This window comes from Erythrolamprus reginae, chromosome 1 (genome assembly GCF_031021105.1).
Source record: "Erythrolamprus reginae isolate rEryReg1 chromosome 1, rEryReg1.hap1, whole genome shotgun sequence".
Classification (NCBI taxonomy): domain Eukaryota; kingdom Metazoa; phylum Chordata; class Lepidosauria; order Squamata; family Dipsadidae; genus Erythrolamprus; species Erythrolamprus reginae.
Window position 1 is genome coordinate 121,491,134 of NC_091950.1, and position 24,576 is coordinate 121,515,709.

The 24,576-nt window shown below is 38.6% G+C and overlaps 1 protein-coding gene across 2 annotated transcripts in view; it reads left to right on the forward strand.

Annotated features, from left to right (window-relative positions):
* Positions 1 to 2,963: 2,963 nt before the first annotated feature.
* Positions 2,964 to 24,576, forward strand: part of SBF2 (SET binding factor 2) — a 264,683-nt gene continuing 243,070 nt past the window's right edge. For both annotated transcript variants that reach the window (XM_070763308.1, XM_070763319.1), the window contains exon 1: positions 2,964 to 3,246. In XM_070763308.1, the coding sequence (XP_070619409.1) occupies positions 3,192 to 3,246 (55 nt within the window). In that variant the 5' untranslated portion in view covers positions 2,964 to 3,191. The remainder of the gene's footprint in view (positions 3,247 to 24,576) is intronic.

The window sequence follows — 24,576 nt, forward strand, 5'->3', positions numbered from 1 at the left end:
ATTGTATTATTATAATGTTGATACATTATATTTATGTCTGTACATTGTTGTTTAAATAATTAATATAATTAAAGACTATGATCTATTATTTAAATAATGTAGAATATTGAAAACAGAGAAAAAATATAAATATTAATTGCAGTTTAGGATTAATATTATAAGCATTAAAATTACTTTGCTTTGCCATCCAAAATTTAGTAAAAGCATTTATTTATTTATTATTTATTCAATTTTGTTATATAGTAAATGTCTTAGTCTTAAGCTAATTACTTAATATTAAAATATCCATTTTATTATTACTTTACACACATTAATGAAAGGAAAAGACAGATGAACAGAGCAAATTTAAAATGAATTAAAAGATGAAAAAGGAAAATTTAGAGAAAAAAACTAGTTAGTTGTCAAGTAATGTCCCTAACTGAGCCCATGGTTGTAAAAGACCACATGACCAAATCTGATTTTACAACCTTTTTTGTGGCAGCTGTTAAATAATACAGCAAATGCTAAGCATATGCTGCTATGATTAAGCAAACATATTGTTCAGTATGGGGTGAGTTTTGCCGGAAACCAGAAATAAATGCCAGTTTCTGGGAAAACCATTGTAAGAGGCAGTTATGTGACCATGGAGCACTGCAAGCAGCTAGTAATGCAGATTGGCTGAGTGCCCAAAATGTGGTCATGTGGACCAACACCAGCAGATGACATGGCTCTCCAAATCAACACAAACTGTGGAAACTTCACACTAGACTTCAAGAATCTTGCTAGATGTGCCTCTCCATTCTTCCTCCATACTCTGGGTCCTTGGTTTCCAAATGAGATGCAAAAGTTTCCACAGTCTGTATTGATTTGGGGAGCCATGTCATCTGCTGGTGTTGGTCCACTATGCTTCATTAAGTCGATGGTCAAGGAAGCCGTCAACTAGGAGATTTTGGAGCACTTCATGGTTCCTTCTGCAAATGAGCTTTATGGGGATGTTGACTTCAATTTTCCAGCAGGACTCGATACCTGCCTGCACTGCACGGTATTCCAATTTTTCGAGTTTCACCTGTATGTGTCCAAAATCTAGGACCTGTGGAATTGGGCTATTTTTAAGGAAAATACATCTTTGAATGTATCACAACTTTTCTAGTGAAGGCAATATATTAGAAATTCTGTCATTGTTGAGGGCACTCAGGGATCTGGTAAGAAAATATTTCATAAAGGATAACCTAATAGATCACAGGTCCTCTAGGAAGCTATATAACCCATGCTATTATTTGTAAATATATTTAAAACATTAATTATTAGCTCCAAGAACAGCTAGTTGTTGCCACTTTTGGTATGAAACATTAAGTATCAATCTGACATTAATAATATTGCTGCACCCAGATTTAGAGAATACAGTATATGACTGCCAAATTAGAAAAAAATAACTTGTAATTTAGTATAAGTTCACTAGCAAGTCTACATTGGGATTTAGGCCAAAATTATCCACTCCCCTTCAGACACCATTATTAAACTAGTTAATTTTTTTCAACTCATTGAGTTGTACTGATTTATTTCTAAAGAATTATAAAATGTATATAATCATGGGTGAGAGTAGCACTAAACACAGGTAGTCTTAGACTTACAATAGCTCGTTTAGTGACCATTTGAAGTTATAACACAATTGGGGGGAAAAGCAACGTATGACCATTTTTCAGAGCTATGACATCCCCATGGTCATGCGGTTTGTACTTGAATGCTTGACAACTGGTTCACATTTATGACTATTTGCAATGTCCCCAGCGACCTGACAAAAGTCAACAGGGAAAGCCAGATTCACTTAACAAACCCTGTTATTAATTTAACAACTGGGGTGATTCACTTAACAAATAGGGCAAGAAAAGTTGTAAAATGGGACAAAACTCACTTGGCAACATAAATTCTGGGCTCCCTGTGTATACTATACTACTCAAAAATAATAATACAGGAAACCCAAATAACACGTCCTAAATCTGAATGAATGAAACATTTTCATTGAATGCTTTGTTCTGTACAAAGTTGAATGTGTGCAACAGCATGTGAAATTGATTGTCAATCAGTGTTGCTTCCTAAGTGGACAGTTTGATTTCACAGAAGTTTGGTTTATTTGGAGTTATATTGCGTTGTTTAAGTGTTCCCTTTAATTTTTTGAGCAGTGTATATTTTCGAATTGCCTTTGAACCCAGCAAATTGTAAGCGTGTTGTAAGCCACCCTGAGTCTCAGAAGGGTGGCATAGAAATCAAATCAAATCAAATAATAAACAAACAAACAAATAAGCAAGCGCGCACACACACACACACACACCGGTCCCCCCCACCCCAAAGCCACACTTCCAGAGACAGAAAACGCCGAAGGGACAGGAGGGGAATTTAGTATCCTTCTCAATACAGGCATTTAGAACAGAATAAAGCTGGAAGGGACCTTGGAGGTCATCTAGTCCATTCCCCTGCTCAAGCAGGAAAACCATTTCAGACAAGTGGCTGTCCAGTCTCTTCTTAAAAGTCTCTAGGGATGAAGCGCCGTTTGCTTATCTCCAAAAGTCTTTTACGGAAAACAGATTTCTGGCAGACTGTGGCCAGAAAGGCGACGGTCTCAGCAAAGCGGTTTCCAACGCTTCTCGTCTACCAAAAGCACGGCGGCGGCGGCGGCGGCTCCCGCTCGACTTCGGAAACAGGAAGGAAGCCTCTGATTGAAGAGGGCGGATGAGCTTTATTTTTTCAAGAGCGCCTTCCGTTTTGGTTTTCAGGCGAGCCCCGTTCGAAGCAATTATGTAACCCACGTCCACCCAGGAATATAACCCGGGGGGGGGGGAATAACCGCCCTGTCGAAGCTGAGCGGAGGCAACCCAATCCTGGACACAGCGCGCGCATCTCCCTCCTCTTCCCTCCCTCCACCCGCCCTCTCATCGCGAGCCGGGCTTGAACGAGGCCGCTGGAGAACGGGTCTCCGAAAGGGAGGGGGGAGGGAAAGAGAGGGAATGAGGACCGCGCAGGCGCACCAGGAGCCTGACTGTCCAACATGGCTGAGCTGTTGGTGCTGCCGCCGTCTTCTCCGCCGCCGCTGCCACCGCTGCCTCTTTTTGCAGGACGGGGGGAGTTGAAGGGAGGATGCTGAACTACTCCGGAGCAGCAGCGGGAGTGATAGGTGGAGCGAGGCTAGCGGGGACGAAGCCGGCCTCTGCTCGACTATGGCCCGCCTGGCAGATTATTTCATTGTGGTGGGCTACGACCATGAGAAGACAGGTAGGTGTGGCTATGGGTAAAACGCCCTTGTCTCTCTGCCTTGCATTTAGAGGGGGGGGGGAGTTTCCTTTGGAAGGGAGGGGGGAGGCAGCTGGTCATCGTGGGGAGGGGGAGGTGGCGACGAGGAGGATCCCCTTTGGGACAGAGGAAGGGATCATGGAGGAGTGGGTGGAGGAATGTCAGGAACAAGCGCTTTGGAGCTTCCTCTCCCGCGGTTGAGCTGCTTGGCAAGGAAGAGGAGTGTGCGTGTGTATGTATGTATGTGTGTGCCAGTCATCTTCCTTTGCAAGACTTGTCGGAGATCTGGCACGCAAGAGGAGAGCAGCATCAGCAGCGGGGGCCGGTTGCCCCCCTCTTTGAAAATTGGACGTGGAGATGTTAAAAAGGGGCATTTCGCCCCCTCCTTGAAAAGCCACTCCCAAGGCTTTTCTATGGGGATGGGGGACAGGTTGGCTGCCCAGCATGACTAGGGAGGAATTGGACTGGCCACCTGGCCAAGGAAAGTGAAAAGCAGCCAGTAGTAGCTTCTTTTCCCTTAACTATTTAATGACATGCTGGTCTGTGTATTAGATGAATTGCCAGATGGAGAAAGAGGGCGATCTGCCTTCTTCCCCAGCATTGGGAGAAAAATAAACATTGGAAGGAATGGTGTCCTCCTCGTCTGTGTTATCATCGTGAGCCTTAACATCCAGTAGTAATTACTGTTTGTTTGGCCACGTGAGAGATGGCTAAATTTAGTTGGTTCCAGAAAGTACAGTAAGAGGAAACTTGGATAACTTGTTGAAACAGGACCAATGCAGATATATAACCATGGTTAAAAAAAGAACAACAGTTACTTGTAATTTTTAGGGAGAGTTTGAATCTGGAAAAGAAGTTTATAAATTTATATAAATACATTATTCAGGTTTCTGGGAATATTTTAATAAATTTAGTGACACAGGAGTGTGCTTATTTATATAGGCCTGCTTCAAAAAGAAGGGAAAAAACAAGTTGTATAATAGAAAGTTGTTTAGAGGCTCTATCATCTCAATATGCTATTTTTGAAGCTATATAATGAAAGGCTATTCTAATATTTTTCTTACAAGTTTTCTTTTTGCTAAGCAAGTGTGGTTTGGTTTGTCAATAAATATTTCTACCTAAGAGTTCAAGATCTGGCATGTCTATCCACAATAGCACACTTATAGCACAGTATGCTTATAGAAATATGGATAAACAATGTAAGCATAATTGAGAGAAGATAATTTTATAGAGATTTGATGTGGAATGCTGAGCTACTGTTATTTCCCTATCTTAAAAATAGTAATAAATGTTTTCATATTCATGTTCAAAGAATTGAAACAGGAGTCAGGAAACAAATATTTAAGAATAACAATTTAGGAAGCAACAATGCTATACAGTGTTTTTTAAAGTGTGGTCTTAGGATTCCTTTTGTCTCACAGCCCCACCCTCACTCATACCCCCACCTTCTTAGGAGTCTTTAAAATCCAAAATTATTTATTTATTTTATTTATATATATCAAACAATTATAGTATGGTAATTTGTATAAACAAAACATTAGAAAAGTAATGATGAAAAGTAATGATAGAAGACAATAGTGATCCTGCTGTATAGAGCGCTGATGAGACCAAATTTCGAATATTGTGTTCAGTTCTGGAGACCTCACCTACAAAAAGATATTGATAATATTGAACGGATCCAAAGACGGGCTACAAAAATGGTGGAAGGTCTTAAGCATAAAACGTATCAGGAAAGACTTAATGAACTCAATCTGTATAGTCTGGAGCAGTGATTTTCAACCTTTTTTGAGCTGCGGCACATTTTTTACATTTACAAAATCCTGGGGCACACCACCAACCAAAATGACACAAAATGACACTCTAAGAGACTCTCCTCTCTTTTTCCATCCCTGTCTCCTCCCCACCCTTGTGTGTGTGTCTATACACACTCTTGAACCATTTCCAAAAGCAGGTGAGGGCTGGGTTTTTTTCTCTCTTATTCTTTGAGTGTTTTTTATCATATGCTTTAAATCAAGAGTCACTTCTCTCTCTCTCTTTTGTTTCTCTCTCTTTTCTCTCATTCTCTGCCTCAATCATTTTCTCATTTCTCTTTTTTCCTCCCCTTTTTGCTCATTTCTCTCTCTTTCTCCCTTCCTCTCCTTTTCTCTCTCTCTCTCTCTTGCTTTCTTTCTCTCTCTTGCCTTCTTTCTCTCTCACTCTTACTTTCTCTCTCTTTCTCTCTTTTCTTTCTCTTGCTTCCGCTCTCTCTCTCTCACTCTCTTTCTCTCTCTCTTGCTTTCTTTCTCTCTCTTTCTCTCTTTCTTTCTCTCTCTCTTTCTCACTCTCACTCTCTCAGCAAAAAGTTGCGAGACCGGAACCTGAGCTTTCTTCTTCGCGGCACACCTGACCATGTCTCGCGGCACACTAGTGTGCCACGGCACACTGGTTGAAAAACACTGGTCTGGAGGATAGAAGGGAAAGGGGGGACATGATTGAAACATTTAAATATGTTAAAGGGATATATAAGGTTCAGGAGGGAAGTGTTCTTAATAGGAAAGTGAACACAAGAACAAGGGGGCACAATCTGAGGTTAGTTGGGGAAAAGATCAAAAGCAACATGAGAAAATATTATTTGACTGAAAGAATAGTAGATGCTTGGAACAAAACTTCCAGCAGACGTGGTTGGTAAATCCATAGTAACTGAATTTAAACATGCCTGGGATATATATCCCCCCTAAGATAAAATACAGGAAATAGTATGAGGGCAGACTAGATGGACCATGAGGTCTTTTTCTCCAGTCAATCTTCTATGTTTCTATGTAATAGAACAGTAGGATAGTGACGGTAGGCACAATGGTGCGCTTATGCAAACCCCTTAACAAATTATTAGTTTATGCTTATGTTCAAAAATAATGCAACCTTAAAAGCCTTTCAAACAATCTGAGAAGTGATGGTGGAAGTGAATGCATCAATTTTAATTTTTAATATATTAAATGTTGATTAACATAATCCATGCAGACCAAAGCTCTTTTAGAGTCTTCCATAATTTTTACAACTTAGAAGGGGTCCTGAGAGATAAGTTAAAGAAAGATTGATATACGGCAGTGTTAGCTCTAACTCTAAGTAACATACTGCCAGTTGTTTATTAGTTGTTGCTCTTGACGTATTATATTTGTAATATGGTGTTCCAACTTTTAAAAATGCTGCCCATAACATATACCCAGTGGGATATTGTATATTTTATAGTTATGATTGAGTTGCCCATTCTATAACTTTTTATTAAAGCCGCTTATGTGTGAGTTGGATGGCTATATAAATTTGTTTAATAAATAAATAATAAAATGCATTTTAATTACTCTTTATCAACTTTAGATTCTAATATATTTAATAAATTGTCCAATTTCATGAAGCAAGGTTTCAACAATTTTTAAAGGGTTTAAAAAAAGTTTTAAAATTGTATGTTCCTGAAAATATGGGCTTAGTTTGGCAAAGTAGTTACTTCTATAAAGAACTACGCCCAGTGCAGATTTTAAACTCTTGATGCAGTAAAATAACCTACCAAATGCATGTTAGATTTGAAGCAAATGAATCTTCATATTATTACTTTAAATTTTTACAAATATGCAGTTAAAGTCTCCTTTGCACTTGTTTATTTTTAGTCAGTAATTAAAACTGTTTCAGAGAGAACCTTCTATAAAATAATAAAGTGTACTGTCTATTCTAAATTCCTTTATCCCACATGCAGTCCCATGATGCAAAGAGAATTGACCTTTCTTAATCAGATTTTTTTCCTAGTGAAACTCCAGCATTATGAAGTTGTTCTACAATCCCTACGCTCAAGAACAAACAGTAGAGTAGTATCCCACATTTAGTTTTGCATGGGTTTAGTTGTTTATTGACTTAGGCTTACTATGTTCTTTGAATTTAACTATAATTTGGAGCAATAGTGTTAAAAACTGAGAGTTGGGGATATTTTAAAATCTCTGATAGGCTTATTCTTCCAAGGTTTCCTCAATGAAAGCTAATTACAATCCACTTTTCTCCCAATTCAGGCTAATACTATCTAGTTTGTCTACCTTGGAAGACTTTTTTCCTGTGTTTATCTCGTAGGAAATAGAATAGAAGGTGCTTTGGATTTCCAGAGAATCAGACAGTTTAACAAATCTTATGTCAAATCTGGCAATATTTGGCAAAGCAGTCTATGCAGATTTTCAGTCTTCCAGGTCATGGTTGTCCCAGAGATGCTTTTCCAAAAGGCAACTGGATTTCTTGGTGAAGAAAGTTGCCTTTTGGAAAATCACCTTTGGGATAATTGTGTAATCTTCCATGTGTCTGATATTTTAATTAGATTCTTGTCCAAACCAACTCTCTAGATGTAAAAAAAAAAAAAAAGGTTATTGGGAAAATGTAAATTCAGGACAAGGGAAGGCAAACTACATCCATTATGTTCTGTAAGCTCTGCTACTCTGGCTTGACTATATTCTACTGGCATGTGGGAAAGGGTTCTTTAAATTGTTCCAAAGATGATTTTTCAAGAGGCAAGTGGACTTCCTTGTTTTTCTATGAAGCTATTTCACTTCTCATTCAAGAAGTTTCTTCAGCTCTGACTAGATGGTGGGGAATTCCTTGCAGACAGCTGACCATTTGCATTGTTTTAGAGCAGGGGTTTCACGCTGGTGGCCTGTGGGCCGGATGTGTCATCTGCAGGCCACGTCCACCCCAGCTCTTCAAAGGTAAAAAACATCGTGATACATCATAATACATCATGTGACACAATTGAGTTTGAACACCTGTGTTTTAGAGAGATGTTGAGCCCACCTGGAGGTTTATCTGCATCCTCAGGATAACCTGAGTAGTGCTGGTAACTGGTGTTGTAGACTGTGTTGTAGATTGTTGTGTACCTCTCCCTTTGTTGAGAGAGGGTTGTTCAGTGTTAACATAGATGGCCTCTTTGGCCCCTCTTTCAAACCAACGGTCCTCTCTGTTCAAAATGTGGATTTTGCTGTCTTCAAAAGAATGGCCTTTACCTTTTAAATGCAGATGGCCTGCTGAATCTTGTCCTGATGGATTTGTTCTATTATGTGTCATGCATTTATGAAGTGGTTGTTTTGTTTCCCCAATGTACAGATCTGCACATGGTTCATTGCATTGTACTGCATATGCTCATATGTATGTACTGTATGTGCATATGTATGTACTGTACACGTTGCTCAGTTTGTGTCTGGGTGTTTTATTCTTTGAAGTTTCTGCTTTAATGTTGTGTTGGCTGAAGATCCTCCTGTTTTTTTCAGATGTTCCTCCTGAGTTTTTCAGATGTTCTTGCAATATATGGAATGATAACCTTTCTTCATTTATTGTTATTGTTGAATGTACATGTGTACATTCTTTTAAAAAAAAATTCTTCAATTTGACAGTTTTTAAACTAATTTTCATTTCTCTTTTTGTTGTTCAATATGCTGGTGTAAGATTTGATTTGATCTGTTATTCTATTCTTAAACCATTTGCTTGATGCAAATAATCACTGTTCCTCATTGTCATATACTTTAATATTCCACTGGTCCTTTTAGCTCACTTTTGTCTAGATTGACCGAGAATAGCTCTTTGGTGACTGTTGATATGTCATATCAAGCTATAGTTCATTGGCTTTGTTTTGATGAATAGGATATACAGTACGTTAAACTGGGAACCATGTTTTTACAAAACAAAGTAGATGAGTTCATGCTCTACGAACTGAAGTCAAATTGTTCTGAATTAATGTGATATGTAACTCCAGTGCTGTGGTTTCATTAGAAATCTTTTCCAGAGTTTTCAGGGATTGAAACTATTCACATTCTGTTTAGTTGTTTTGCCCAGATTTTGGCATGGAGAGATTTTTCCTGTTACATGCAGTATGTACTTCAACATGTAGCTATGTCTTCTCCATCCTGGGTTGGAACCAGCCTTCAGAATGCATTTGTCCTCAACCAGTCATCTTGAGGATCAAGTCAGTCTCATTTAAATAATTGCTAGGATCTGCCTTGAGACCCCCCAGTCTCTGACTCGATCCTTCAGAGGATAGCCATGGCAGGACCTCCTCCTGAACTTTTTCTCTAATTTGGCTTTCTTCTTTAAATCAATCTTAAATCCTTCAACTTCTTACTACCAAACAGCCCTTTTCAGGGCTCCTGATTCCAGCGTCCTATAACTCCAAGGACGCCTCAGAACCTCTGCGCTAATCAAGAGATACAGGGAAGATTATAGCCATTTGGCTGCTGCCCCCCCCCCCCCCTGTTCCCCCCACTGCTTCCACCTCCTTCCATTTGTGTGCTATGGGATTTTCTGGAGCTACAGGCGCCACTGGGTTACATGCTTTAGAAGAGCCGGGTGCCCTGCAGCAGGGAGACAAAGGGTTAGCTTGCGGCAAACGATTCGTATCTGCTCTTCAGTATCCTGGCAATTCCCCCTTCTTATAAGATTGCATATAAGATTGCCTCCCAGCCCCATCACATCCTATTTCAGGCACTGCATCAGTGCCAGCCAATGACACCCAAGCCATATCGGAGGCCCAGGCATTGGTGGTGGTGGTGGGGCAAAGGGTGCAGTGCATGAGCACAGTTGCAGGGCAGATTGTGCCGGATTTCTTGGAGACCATAATACAACAGAGGAGGCAATAACGCATGTGGTATATAAGGAGGCTGACATTTTGGAGGCATACTTGGGGGAGGGGCCTACAATGAACCTACACTACTAGAGGGCATGACTACCAAGGAGCATAATGCGAAGGGAGGCAGAAAGAGAAGCAGGAAGACAGGGAATCTTCAGAACAAGACCAAATGTCTTCACCAAATCAGTTTCCCTCCTGTTCAGAGTCATCTTCCTCCAGATCCCATTGGGCATGCAAGGGCCCATCGAAGGCCCCAATCCAGGCGGAGACATGCCAACATAGAAATTTACAAACAATCTGTGAAAGGGCAAGGGCGGTAGCACAGATTTCACAGGACTCCAGGGAGAATCCGGGGCAGGTACTAGCATAATCAGAAGGGGATCCCTTGGCACTGGATGCCACATATGCCCAGAACACAAGGGAACCTGTGGGGCAGATCAAAAGCCCAAGAGATTGGGGATCCCCAGGAGTTTCAACCTAATCAGGCCCTTACTCAGCAAGAATCAGTGGTCCTAGACAGACCTCAATAACACAGCCCCTCAGCTAACCTTTAATCCAGTCAACCTCAGGGCAGAAGCCTTCCAACAGGCTCTTTCTGCTAGGCATCAATCTTTCTTGAGGGAGAGATCTCCTACACCTATCTCTTCCTACCTTCATTTAAGGCGCAAATTAAGAATCCCTTTAAGAAGAGACGCTTTGCCAATAGGCATAATTCTGATGATTCTTCTGAGGAATCAAGCCCTGGATCCAGGGAAGAAATCCAGGAAAAAGACAATTCCAGATGAAATCTGTCAGAGGATGAGGGTCTATCCACGGATCAGCCCTTAACGAGCAGATTATTTTCCCCAATTTATTTAAATCATTGTTATTCAAAGCTCTTCCTCGTCTTCATCCACAGCTCAGGATGATCAGGCAAACCCACTTTTTTCAGAAGTCATACAGGAGATAGTTGTTATCCCTATTCCTCAACTATTTGTAGAAGCAGCGGAGAATCAGCGGGTTGCTCCCTCAGCAGGACCATCCACCTCCTCTCAGGACAAAACATTTTTTAATGTGGCCTCTAGCCTATCTGAATTACTTTCTGTACCAGCAGTAGATGCACCAATCAGAGGTTTACACTCTTCTACAACAATTCCAGCTGATGCAGAGGAGGTCCTGAAACCAGAGGACAAACTCATTGAGCAGACATTGATTAGAACTCCCCAATTTGCAGCATTGTCAATGCTTCTTTGGGGAGGGGGTCCTTCCCGGCTCCCTGCAAGGAGGCACTTTTGCGCCCCCTTCTCAAGAAGCCTTCCCTGGACCCAGCCATTCTCAACAACTATCGTCCAGTCTCCAACCTTCCCTTTATGGGGAAGGTTGTTGAGAATGTGGTGGCGTCCCAGCTTCAGCGGTCCTTGGAAGAATCCAATTATCTAGGCCCTCAACAGTCAGGATTCAGGCCCAGCTACAGCATGGAAATTGCTTTGGTCGCGCTGATGGATGGTCTCTGGTGGGCCCAGGACAGGGGTTTATTCTCTGTCCTGGTGCTTCTTGGCCTCTCAGCAGGTTTTGATACCATCGACCATAGTATCCTTCTGCACCGGCTGGAGGGGATGGGAGTGGGAGGCACTGTCTTACAGTGGTTTTCATCCTACCTCTCCGGTTGGTCGCAGTTGGTGTTAGTGGGGGGGGGGGGTCAGAGGTCGATCTCTAGGTCTCTCCCTTGTGGGATGCCTCGGGTCGGTCCTCTCCCCCCTGCTATTCAATATATACATGAAACCGCTGGGTATCCAAGGGCATGGGGTGAGGTATGATACCCAGTTGTACATCTCCACCCCATGTACAGTAGGTGAAGCAGTGGAAGTGATGTGCCGGTGCCTGGAGGATGTTGGGGTCTGGATGGGTGTCAACAGGCTCAAACTCAACCCTGACAAGACGGAGTGGCTGTGCCTCCCAAGGACAATTCCATCTGTCCATCCATTACCCTGGGGGAGGGGAAATCACTGACCCCCTCGGAGAGGGTCCGCAACTTGGGTGTCCTCCTCAATCCACAGCTAACATTAGAGCACCATCTTTCAGCTGTGGCGAGGGTGGTGTTTGCCCAGGTCCGCCTGGTGCACCAGTTGCGGCCCTATTTGGACTGGGAGTCACTGCTCACAGTCACTCATGTTGTCATCACCTTGGGGTTCGACTACTGCAATGCTCTCTACATGGGGCTACCTTTGAAAAGTGTTCAGAAACTTCAGATTGTGCAGAATGCAGCTGTGAGAGCAATCATGGGCTTTCCCAGATATGCCCATGTCACATCAACACTCCGCAGCCTGCACTGGCTGCCGATCAGTTTCCGGTCACAATTCAAAGTGTTGGTTACGACCTATAAAGCCCTACATGGTATCGGACCAGAATATCTTCGGGACCGCCTTCTGCTGCATGAATCCCAGCGACCGATTAGGTCCCACAGAGTGGGCCTTCTCTGGGTTCCGTCGAAAAAACAGTGTTGTGTGGCAGGACCCAGGGGAAGAGCCTTCTCTGTGGCGGCCCCGGCCCTCTGGAATAATTTCCACCCAGAGATTAGGACCACTCACACTCTCCTTGCCTTCCGCAAACTCCTGAAAACCCACCTATGTCGCCAGGCATGGGCAAATTGATTCCCCTGGTGGTTCCGCTTTATGTATGGTTTGTTGTGTTATATGATTGTTTTTAATAAAGGTTTTTAAAATTGTTCTTGATTTTAACATTGGATTTGTACATTGCATGTTTGTTGTAAGCCACTCCCAGTCCTCAGAGAGGGGCGGCATACAAACCTAATAAATTAATAATAATAATAATAATAATAATAATAATAATAATAATAATAATAAAATAATTTTGGTAAGATGCGAATACAGCAAAATCTAACTGAGGTAGCACTGTTGTGGCCATATCTTTTAAATGTATCAACATCAATAATTCCCATGTTTGCTAGAATATTTCTAGGCCTTGAGGGAAATACACAGTTATTTACAGAAGATAAGCAGAAACATAAGCATCCCTCTCTTTCCATTTTGATTTCTATTTATTATCATTAATTATTATTATCTTCCCAACTTTGAAATTTTTATCATAGTTGTCAGATCAGCAGCTCAGAAATATAATTATAGCAATTTTCTCAGGGACATATAAAGCCAACCTGAAAACTTGATCAATTGTGACACTATTGAATTGTCATTAAAGAAACAGATTGATATCCAGCTGCCATATTTCCTATGTTTGTAACTTCATCCAATCCAATTTCACTTTAGATTTCTTGCTACTTTCCCTGAGGCTATAGAATATCTGCATTCCCCACATTCCTTTAGTGGAAATAGAGAATGCATTGCTCTTAGGCTGGAGGACTTCTGTTTTCCCAAACTTATAAGATTACCTTCATGTTTAGTTGTTTTGTTCATCTCAGTAAATATTTTGGACTTTCCTAGATACAGTTTTAGCTTAAAATTAATTTTTTTTTAAGTATGCTAGTAAGATATATCACCTTTTAAGTGATAAATGCTTTTGGATTGGTTGAAAAGCTAAAAGGAGCAATGTAAGCTAAATCATATAATTTCTTCAATAAATATGCTGACTGCAAAAGGAAACTATTTAAAAGTTGTAATAAGTAGACATCAGCAGACAGTAATGTATCCATATTCCACTGCTTGAAACTCCTGAAAGAAAGTTTATTTGATTTCCTATTTAAATGCAAGAGTTTTATAGAATGTCAGAATCAATTAACCATAAATAACCTTTGTAACTCTTTCTTTATATTATTTCCATGGCCGGGGAGGCAAGCAAAATATGTTCCTCCCAACAGGAAATATTTGACACAGCTAGTTTGGTTTTAAAATTAATGCCCAGAAGGGACACACATTTTTGTCAGCAATACATCCGGAAAACCATTTAACTTCCTAATTTGTGAAGACAGTGAGACTGTTCAATAGAAAGGAAAGTACTGAAGTTTATCTTGAGCCAAAATGTTGATAAAGAGAATAGTTGTTCAGTATAAATGAAACAATGTTGCTACAGTTATACTTAGTGGCCGCAGCTTTGCTTAATGATACCATTTTCCTTAAAATAAGATATCCCCTGATAATAAGCCCAATTGGTCTTTTGAATGCATGGTAATAAAGCCAAGCACTTATTCAAAAAAGTATAAGTCTTATTTTGGGGAAAACACAGTAGAGACCAATAATAACCTTGTTTTAAACATCATGTGGTTGAGTAAATCTATTAATTTTTATCAGAATATCTTTGGGAAGACTTCAAAAATGGTTAATTATTTAAATCAAAATTCTGTCAGAAAACATGGCAATCTGAGGTTGAGTCCCTGCCTCAAAGTAAGTTTTTTTTGTGTGTATGTGTGCTCACGCATACATGTGTATACATGTGTTTGTGTATGCGAGTCTTCGGAGAGGGGCGGCATACAAATCTAACAAATTATTATTATTATTATTATTATTATTATTATTATTATTATTATTATTATTACAGTAGGTTCATTGGCATAATACAATAGAAAATCTTCCATATAATCTGGATGGATTTTGTACTTTTTATATGTTTTGGTATTAATAGATGATATAAGATAGACGTCAGAAATCATTCAAAATTATAATGGTATTGAATGAAGGCATTTATGACCAATTATGACCACTGCAGTGCTACATGAACAAAATATAAGTGCTTGACAATCCACTTACCCTTATGATCAACTACAGAGATACTGCTGCTACTCCTACTGTGTATCTTCTCTATCCTCCTGCCCTGCTGAGTTCCTTAGACCTACCTCCAGCAAGCCTTGGCTCTGCTTCCTTTTCTACTGAGCCCTACACCTTTGAACCGCCCCTCCCCACTCCCCATTATGCTCAGTCCACTTACTTTTTCTGAAGATTACCTTTGAGAAGAAAAAAATGGTAGATCTGCCACATGGCCTTCCTATACAGAAGCCATATGATCTTGGCCCAGAACCTGGTGCCATTTTGGAAATAGTCTCCGTTTTTGAATCATGAGAATTACCACTACTCCCAAAATATTGCTGGCCTTTAGGAAGGCCACATAATGGATAGACTGGTTCTCTTTCCCAAGGTGGTCTTCAGAAAAAAATAAGTTGCTAAGTCGTGATGGGGAGGAGGAGGAGGCTGAAAAGTGTGAGACCCAGTGGGCAGGAAGAGGTATGAGAAGTGCTCCAAGGGGTGTGGAAAGCCCAGAGCAGGCCATGTGAGCTGTGCTGGTGCTGCTGTGTAGGCCTGGACCTGTGCTAGGCCTCCTAGCTAGGCCTTCACGACTCTTTGAGGCATCCCATGCTCTGCTTAATGAATTTATTTATTTTATTTATTGGATTTGTATGCCGCCCCTCTCCGTAGACTCGGGGCGGCTAACAACAGTAATAAAAAACATCATGTAAATCCAATACTAAAAACAACTAAAAACTAAAATTGCGCAGTCACTTAACAACCTCAAACAGGGACAACAAGGATTGTGATAGTTAAGCGAGGAGATCACATGGGTACCTCAGTTATGTACATAATTGTGGCTCAATTATGGTTGTAGGTTGAAAACTACCTTTATTTCTCAGTTTCAGAAATGTAAGAACTGATTGTAATTTCTCAGTTACCTCTTGATGGTATTGTACACTGATGTAGATCCAAGAATGTATTTTTGATACGGTAGCTGAACACAACTGCCTTAAGCTATGTATTTATTCAGGAAATACATTTTCTACCCATTCAAACTGGATCTATAATCTACAACCCTACATGCTCTTATTTTACAATTAGGATATTGCAACACTTAAGATTTTTGCAACTACAAGCATAATTGACACTGCACACCATGACAAAGTAAATGTGTTTTTATTAGAATGATGTATAAGTGTGATGTCTGTTTCATAATAGGATGATTTCTACATCATTTGAGAGCTTCCTCTATTAAGTGTACAGTATATGACAAATGCTTTTGTTTAAACTGTTAACATTGAAATTGCCTGTCATATTTTGCTCTTTCTACATCTTGGAAGAAAAAAAAAGATGGATATTGGATAAGACAGAAAACTGGAAGTTATGCTCGTTAAATAAAATCTGACGTTCCCACAACTCAAATTTTATTGTATAAGATACTTTCTATATTCTTGAAATTTAGGGAGATTTGCAGTAGTTTTTACTTCTTGGACAACTTTGTTAATTTCATGTATAGATCCTCTTATGGAGGAAAGTATTTTCTTTATATTACTAATCTTTTTCTATTCAGTATTTGTAGGTTTTGGATTTTGGGGGAAATTTGGTAAAATTTCAAAGATTGGAATATGAATATATTATGCAAAATAAGCAAAAAGTTTCATGACGATATATTACATGAAAATATTACATTATTGAGCAACAGTTGGGAGAGCAAAAGAGCTTTTTATGTTAGGAGGATTAAATTTTTCAGTTTATTCAATGCAGAATAGTTATCTTTTAAAAAAGACTTATTTGTTGCATTTTAAATATTTATAATATTACATAGTTTATTTTGCTTAGACATATTAATTATATTTTTATAAATATATTCTTACATAGGCATTCTATGTATGTTTAAATATTTCCCCAATATAAACATATGCAATGTTTAAGGACTATTATGGTTTTAAACTGGAAACAATAGTTTACCATAGGTGCTTTAAATGCTTATAAAATCCCCACTAATCATTTTTTTAATGATTGTTCCTCCCTTTCTTTTTAATCTGTAGTTTTCCTTGATATTGGATTTCTTAATTTATTGCAGAATATATAGTTTGGAAATAATATAGTTCTATTGTATGGCTTTATTGAATTGACTCATCTGTCAACTCAAAGGATATTTAACTTTTCATCATCAGAACTAAGGTGGTTCAAATTAATAACATTATGAGAGGTTTAGGTGCTCTCTCCAAATAAACTTGCCTGCTATTTTAAAACATGGGTTATTCCATACTTCCATAAGCTCTTCATGGGTATTAAAAATAAAAACTTTATATATAGCTCAATATATTCCATATGTTAAGTACTAGTACTGAAACTAATCCTTGAATGCACATAGGTCTTCCAGGATTTCAAAAGGATCAGATAACAAGTTTCAAGTACAGCCCCAAGAGAGTTGAATTCTGAAGTTCTTTATTCCAACTGGTATCTAAAACTAAGTAGCAATATAATCCTGAGAATATTAAAAAATGTACCTGATTTTTTAGAATTGATAATTTGCATAGTTAAAATTTTGAAGGATGCTCCAGCTAGGATAAATTAGAAACATAGAAACATAGAAGTTCAACGGCAGAAAAAGACCTCATGGTCCATCTAGTCGGCCTTATACTATTTTCTGTATTCTATCTTAGGATGGATATATGTTTATCCCTTGCATGTTTAAATTCAGTTACTGTGGATTTATCCACCACGTCTGCTGGAAGTTTGTTCCAAGGATCCACTACTCTTTCAGTAAAATAATATTTTCTCATGTTGCTTTTGATCTTTCCCCCAACTAACTTCAGATTGTGTCCCCTTGTTTTTGTGTTCATTTTCCTATTAAAAACACTTCCCTCCTGGACCTTATTTAACCCTTTAACATATTAAAATGTTTCGATCATGTCCCCCCTTTTCCTTCTGTCCTCCAGATTATACAGATTGAGTTCATTAAGTCTTTCCTGATACGTTTTATGCTTAAGACCTTCCACCATTCTTGTAGCCCGTCTTTGGACCCATTCAATTTTGTCAATATCTTTTTGTAGGTGAGGTCTCCAGAACTGAACACAGTATTCCAAATGTGTTCAATTCTGGAGACCTCACCTACAAAATTCATTAATGCTTTTAAAAAATAACTTAAAGTGGTACATAATTTTTTAAAAAACTTTTAAAAATATAACTCAATTTTAGAGTTAATCACAAAAATTTAGACTCTATGTCTTCTTTCATTTGTTTCAAAGTAGGGGATAAGCTACCTGAGGCAATTTAATTTAGTATATAGATTTCTAAGAAACATGATATTCTAGATCTGGTAGTCCCTTTGGAGCTTTTCTGTCATGCACTTGTTCTGGGAGACTTACCTTCAGTTGTCACGTGCAGATCATGTCCTTGATTGCAGGGAAAGAGGGTCTATTAAGATGGTCATTCCCAGATATCTGATCAGGATCAATCCAGAGCAGTACTTGGGGGAGTTTCACATTGATCTGGAAGTTGCTTCTATTTATGTGCCTCGTTGACCCACTGGAATAAATAGAGGCAAATAGGATGTTTGTCAGGATCAATCCAAGAGGCTTTTCCTCACTTACCAACTTGTACTGCCCAGGTTGATTTATTGAGAAGCTCTGTGAGAAGGACTGAAGAAATGCATGCAGTGACACTAGTGGAAAACAAGAAATGAATGCAACCAGATGTAAGAGTCCAGGTTTAAGTCTATGTCAGTAAGAGTGATCAAGTATAATTATTTTTAAAATTATTTTCTTGTGTCCATGGAGAGCCAACCTGGGAAAGGAGGGCCAGAAGATCTATTCATTGTAAATTATTATTGTTTGACCAAATATTTTATTAATAAAAATGTGCGTGTATGCTCCAGATTAGAAGATTGATGGGCCCAATCTATTGAGTTGGCAGAAGTCACCTACTGTAGCTTTATCTGGATCTTAAAGGAGTAAAATCCTCTGCAACTTTAGTTCTGCCACTTGTGAGCTAGACCTCTGCCTTCTTGGCTAATTCAAGTAGGGAGGGAACTAAGATTCGAATTCTGTAGTCAAGATTTGAATACAGTGCCAATGTGTGACATTTTTTTTTTTGGATCATAGAGCACCTTCGTAATCTGAGGATGTCTTTGGATTTATGATTCTTGCTGTAAGAACGGGGAGACTATGGCCATCAAGTATCCTGCTCAGTGCAGTTAGAGAAATTAAAATTTTTGAGACAGATACAAGCAAAAAGAGAAGCTTACCACTTTTTTTGAAATTGGTTCCAGTCATTCAACCAGAACCTACCTACCTGCAATTTAAATCCATTGTTTTGCATCCTGCCCCCTGGGTTGATAAGAGAATATATGTTTATCCCAGGCATGTTTAAATTCAGTTACTGTAAATCCACAGTAACTGAATTTAAACATGCCTGGGATAAACATATATCCATCCTAAGATAAAAATACAGAAAATAGTATAAGGGCAGACTAGATGGACCATGAGATCTTTTCAGTCTTCTATGTTTCTATGTTTCTAAATCCATTGTTTTGCATCCTGCCCCCTGGGCTGATAAGAGAACAAGTCTTTATCTCCTATGTAATATTTTTTCAGGTATACCCTATATTATCCCTGTTTTCTCTAATCAAAGCTAAATATTCCCAGGATTTTTATTTATTTATTTATTTATTTATTTTTGCTCTTTCTCTTATCTGGACTTCATTTCAAGTCCTAATTATCCTGTTGTTATCTGTCCCCAAAAGAACACATTGCTTGGGTCATGTCAGTATAGAACAAAATGAAGATATCACTTCCTATTATTTGAAAATTATTATATTTCATAGCTTAAACCTGCATTAGCCCTTTAAAAACCTTTGAAGCTATATTGTAAATTGAGAGAGTAAGGAAGATGATCTTGATGGAAATGTACAGGAACCTCACCTAAGAGGCTGAAACGCTAATCCCAGGGAAACAAGTTTAATATTTTAAAGTGGCTCAGACAAGATGCCTTTCTGATTACCTGGGGAATAACAAGGGATGGGAGATGGGCATGCGGGAGGTATAGTGCAGTTAGGCTTGCAAGATTTTGTTACTGTACAAAATGGTAACCATGTTAATGAAGTTTTCCTGTTGTGTTGATTTCTTGGTCAGATCTAGAGTGTAGTAAGGCTGATAGTTACAGTAAATACAGTAACATTCTCTGCAGCTAATTAGTAACAAAGCAGTTACTATTTTAGAATCAAAATTAATGATGTAAGGATTAGTTATAGAATTAAGAACCTGTTTCCTAATATGATTTGATTGCTTATTTGTACCCTATGGCTATCATTAAGTGTTGTACCTCATGATTCTTGACAAATGTAGCTTTTTAAAATGTACACTGAGAGCATATGCACCAGGACAAATTCCTTGTGTGTCCAATCACACTTGGCCAATAAAGAATTCTATTCTATTCTGTTCTATTCTATTCCTATTTCATTTCCATTCCATTCAAACTGATGTTATATAAACTTCATAAAAAGAAAATGGCAATTTAGATATTAAAATGCTTCATTATGGATCTTTAATATTGGGACCAACCAATATGTAAACAAAGATTTATACCATTTAAGAGGAAAATTTTTGTTCCAGGGACTTTTCAATTTTTATGCGTTTGATTGTCTGTAAGTTTCAAAGATGCTTTCAAAATGCTTACACAATCTTATGATAAGGGTTGAATATCAAACTCATTTAAAACCTTACCCATTTGCTGTTGATTTACCATATTCAAATTTATAAAATTGCTTATACAATTTGAAAAAAAAAATAGGTTCAATATGTTTGAGTCTCAACCCACTTGTTTTAAACAATTTACCGGCTTTTTCATTGGAGTCCCAATATTTTCACTTTAATCTCCTCCCAAACAATTCAGCTTGGTTAGCATAAAAGTAACCTATCTGACACTTGGTTACATGAATTCCTCATAAATTTGCTCTGGTATTTCTTGTATCAGTCACTAACCATTATTTAACCAGATTCTACTTTGCAATCCCTGAAGCCAAAATATTTTTTATGACCTGAAAGAGAATACTATCACGTTTATGCAAACTGATTGAGATAAGTAGCAGTTTTAAAAATTCTTTTCACTTGGCATGCAGATGTTAATGAAAATAAGAAACTATTGATATGACAATTTATCTAATCAGGAGTCAAAAATGACTTTAAGACACACAAATACCCCAAAATACACAATTCATATACATATAAAGACATCAAAATTCTGAATTTACTTTAGAAAATAGCCTGATTTCTTAGGGATTTGCTTCTGAGTGAAAATGAAATTGCAGCCATTACCCTAAATACCAAATTATTATTGTCTCCTTTATAATTGGTAACTATTCAGCAGTCCAGTTCTGAATTAAGTATGACTTAAGTTTTTAAATTTCGCTCACATGTCAGTGCTTTGTTCAACAATAAAAAGCCCTTGGATTATTGAATATTATGCCATATCTTTTTCACAAGTGACATTATTGGTTGAACATAGAAAATTGTCCATAAACATTGTATAATCACGAGGAACCAAATATTTACCTAACTAGATAGCATTATCTTTGTGAGAACTTTGTTTCTCTTTGAGAGGAGAAAGGAAGGAAGATGTTGGCTGTGATAAAAACAGTATTCAAAGTAGTTGTTCAGGTGCATTTCTACAGCTGTAGAGTTGAAACAAATAATAATGCATTGTATAATAAAAATATTGCTGAAGTCTATTATCATGATGTTGCAGGAAGTACAAGGGTGGATATTTCAAACATTTACCAGTCTGTAGGATTTTAATGGTATTTATACACCTGTTCAGTTTTGGGAGGATAGGAAGCTTTCTTTTTCACATGTTTTCTGTAAATCCTCTTAATTGTTTGAGTAATATGGTCCAAAAATATTAAAATAGTTTACTGTTAGAAATAACTGATCCCCTGACAAGATCATTTCATTTAAAAATAATAATATACACTTAGGGCTACTTGGAATGGGCCTTGAATGGAAGGCTTTCTATTTTTCATTTGGGAATGAAAGGAGGTTAGATTTGTAGATCAAATCCATGTTTCTTAAATACATTTATCATCTTAAAAACATTACCATAAGGGGAGAAGGAGAGAGGGTTTCTTTGTGTATAATTTTTATGGAACAATTGTCCTGCCTTCATCTAATATTAATATTTTATATTGATATTTTCAATATTTTATAGAAAACGTGTTCTTGATTTACTAGATCAGTGATGGTAAACTTTTGGTTTGGTTTGTCAAAACGGGAGCGCGGGGGGGGGGTGTTGTCATGTGTGCGCGTGCTCACTCCCGTAATTCCATGTGGGGCTCTCGTGCATGAATGCATGACCTCCCCTGGTACGCAATGGCATGGCCATTTTTCACTCTTCCCAGGCTTCAGAGCTCCTAGAAAGACTCTGAAGCTGGGGAGAGCAAAACAATGGGCTTTCTGGTCCAACCGGAAGTCAGCAAATGGAATGTTTCCAGCCTCCGGAGGAGCGCCAGGTATAGTGAGGAAGGCCATTTTTGCCCTCCCTAGGCTCCTAGAAAGTGGCAACTCAAGTTTCTTATTTATTTATTTATTAGATTTGTATGCCGCCCCTCTCCGTAGAATCGGGGCGGCTAACAACAATAATGAAACAACATGTAACAAATTCTAATATTTAAAATAATTTAAAAAACCCTTATTTAAAAAACCCAAACATACACACAAGCATACCATGCATAAATTGTATAGGCCTAAGGGGAAGGGAATATCTCAGTTCCCCCATGCCTGACGACAAAGGTGGGTTTTAAGGAGCTTACGAAAGGCGAGGAGGGTGGGGGCAATTCTGATCTTTGGTGGGAGTTGGTTCCAGATGGTCGGGGCCACCACAGAGAAGGCTCTTCCCCTGGGTCCTGCCAAATGACATTGTTTAGTTGACGGGATCCGGAGAAGGCCAACTCTGTGGGACCTAACTGGTCGCTGGGATTCGTGCGGCAGAAGTCGGTCCCGGAGATATTCTGGTCCGATGTTTTTCACTTCTCATACAAGAAGCTTCTTCAGCTCTGACTGGATGGTGAGGAATGGAAGGATTTATATTCCTTGCAAACAGATGGTTATTTGTATTCTTTTACAGATTCCACAAACTTGGTATGGAGTCTTCATGGAATAGCTGGAAAGACTGTGTTGTGGAGCTGTGCTTTCTGTAGGATGTTTAAGAAATCCATGTTTATCACACACAAAACTCTTGTCTATAATGTGTGCTAAGTGTTTGTATATTCTTTTTCTTTTTTCCAATACTTCAGCAAAACTGTTTCTTTCAGGCAACCTTATAAGGTGGTGCATTTCCATGATTTTTAAATATTGTGACTGTCTTTTTAGATGTTTCTGTGGCCTGTTTTGTTACTGGTTAAAACATTAGTGCTCTAAAACTGGAAGGCCTTCTGTTTTGCACTATAACTTGTCTAGTATGATTTCTGTAAGAGGAATTTAATCAGTCTAGTGAAGCAGCTGAGACTGAGGCCTTTGTCATAGGCGTTTTGCAGCTTTGATCACAGATTTTTTAGACGGGTTTGAATTTAGGCTGCTTCTAAGGACGTGATCTGTGCGTGACATTTTTTTGACATGCGAGAAGATAAAACCAGCTCTTCATCTCTATCAGGATGCTTGCTGGCTTTTTCATTGCATCATACTGTGTTATAGCAACAGGGCAGAAATACTGGACATTCGAATTGTTAGACTTTATCAAGTGTTACCAAATAAGTACAAAAAGAAGTTTGTCTTTCAAACTAAAACAGTATTTGTAATTAGAAGGGTTTTTTTTTTACCTTAAGATAAATTATACAGATTTACACAGGATCACTATATATGTGATACTTCTAACAAAGCAACCAATAATGGTAAGCAAGATATCATATCTGATCTGGATTCATCAAGGGTAACTGTAGTCCAACCCTCAAGGGGATGCAGTTCAGATGACACACTAACAGGGAGCTTTGAGATAGGTCCATTCTTCTCTAAGGCAAGGGGAAAATTGCAGCTCTAGAAGAAATCCAGATAATCCAAGAAGGAAGATGAAAGTAACCCAATCAGTTGGCATGTAAAGTTCAATTTTGATAAACTGGACTCCGAGAGGTGAAAGTATGGGAGTTTGATTTTATTATCAAGAAGTCCATTTCATAAAAATCTATGCTATTTTAATCTCAGTGCTTTTTTTTTTAACCTAATTATTGCTTGTCATTGTACTTTCTGGCTTTTTACAGGTGAAACTCGAAAAATTAGAATATCGTGCAAAAGTTCATTTATTTCAGTAATGCAACTTAAAAGGTGAAATGTAATATATGAGAGAGATTCATTACATGCAAGGCAAGATAATTCAAGTTGTGATTTGTCATAGTTGTGATGATTATGGGGTACAGCTCATGAAAACCCCAAATCCACCATCTCAGAAAGTTAGAATATTACATGTGATCAATAAAACAAGGATTGTACATGGGACAATATTGGACCTCTGAAAAGTATAAGCATGCATATGTTCTTAGTTACTTGATTTGTGTCCTTTTTGCAGCAATATTGCCCCAATGCAGTGTGGCATGGAAGCTATCAGCCTGTGGCACTGCTGAGGACCAGGATGCTTCAATAATGGCATTCAGCTCTTCTGCATTGTTCCGTCTCATGTCTCTCATCTTTCTCTTGGCAATGCCCCATAGATTCTCTATGGGGTTCAGGTCAGGCGAGTTTGCTAATCAATCAAGCACAGTAATCCTACAGTCATTGAACCAGGTTTTGATGCTTTTAGCAGTGTGGGCAGTTGCCAACTCCTGCTGGAAAATTGAAGTCAGCATCCCCATAAAGCTCATCTGCAAAAGGAAGCATGAAATGCTCCAAAATCTCCTGGTAGATGGATGTTTTGACCCTGGACTTAATGAAGCACAGTGGACCAACACCAGCAGATGACATGGCCCCCCATATCAATACAGATTGTGGAAACCTCACACTAGACTTCTTGCTGTGTGTGTTTCTCCATTCT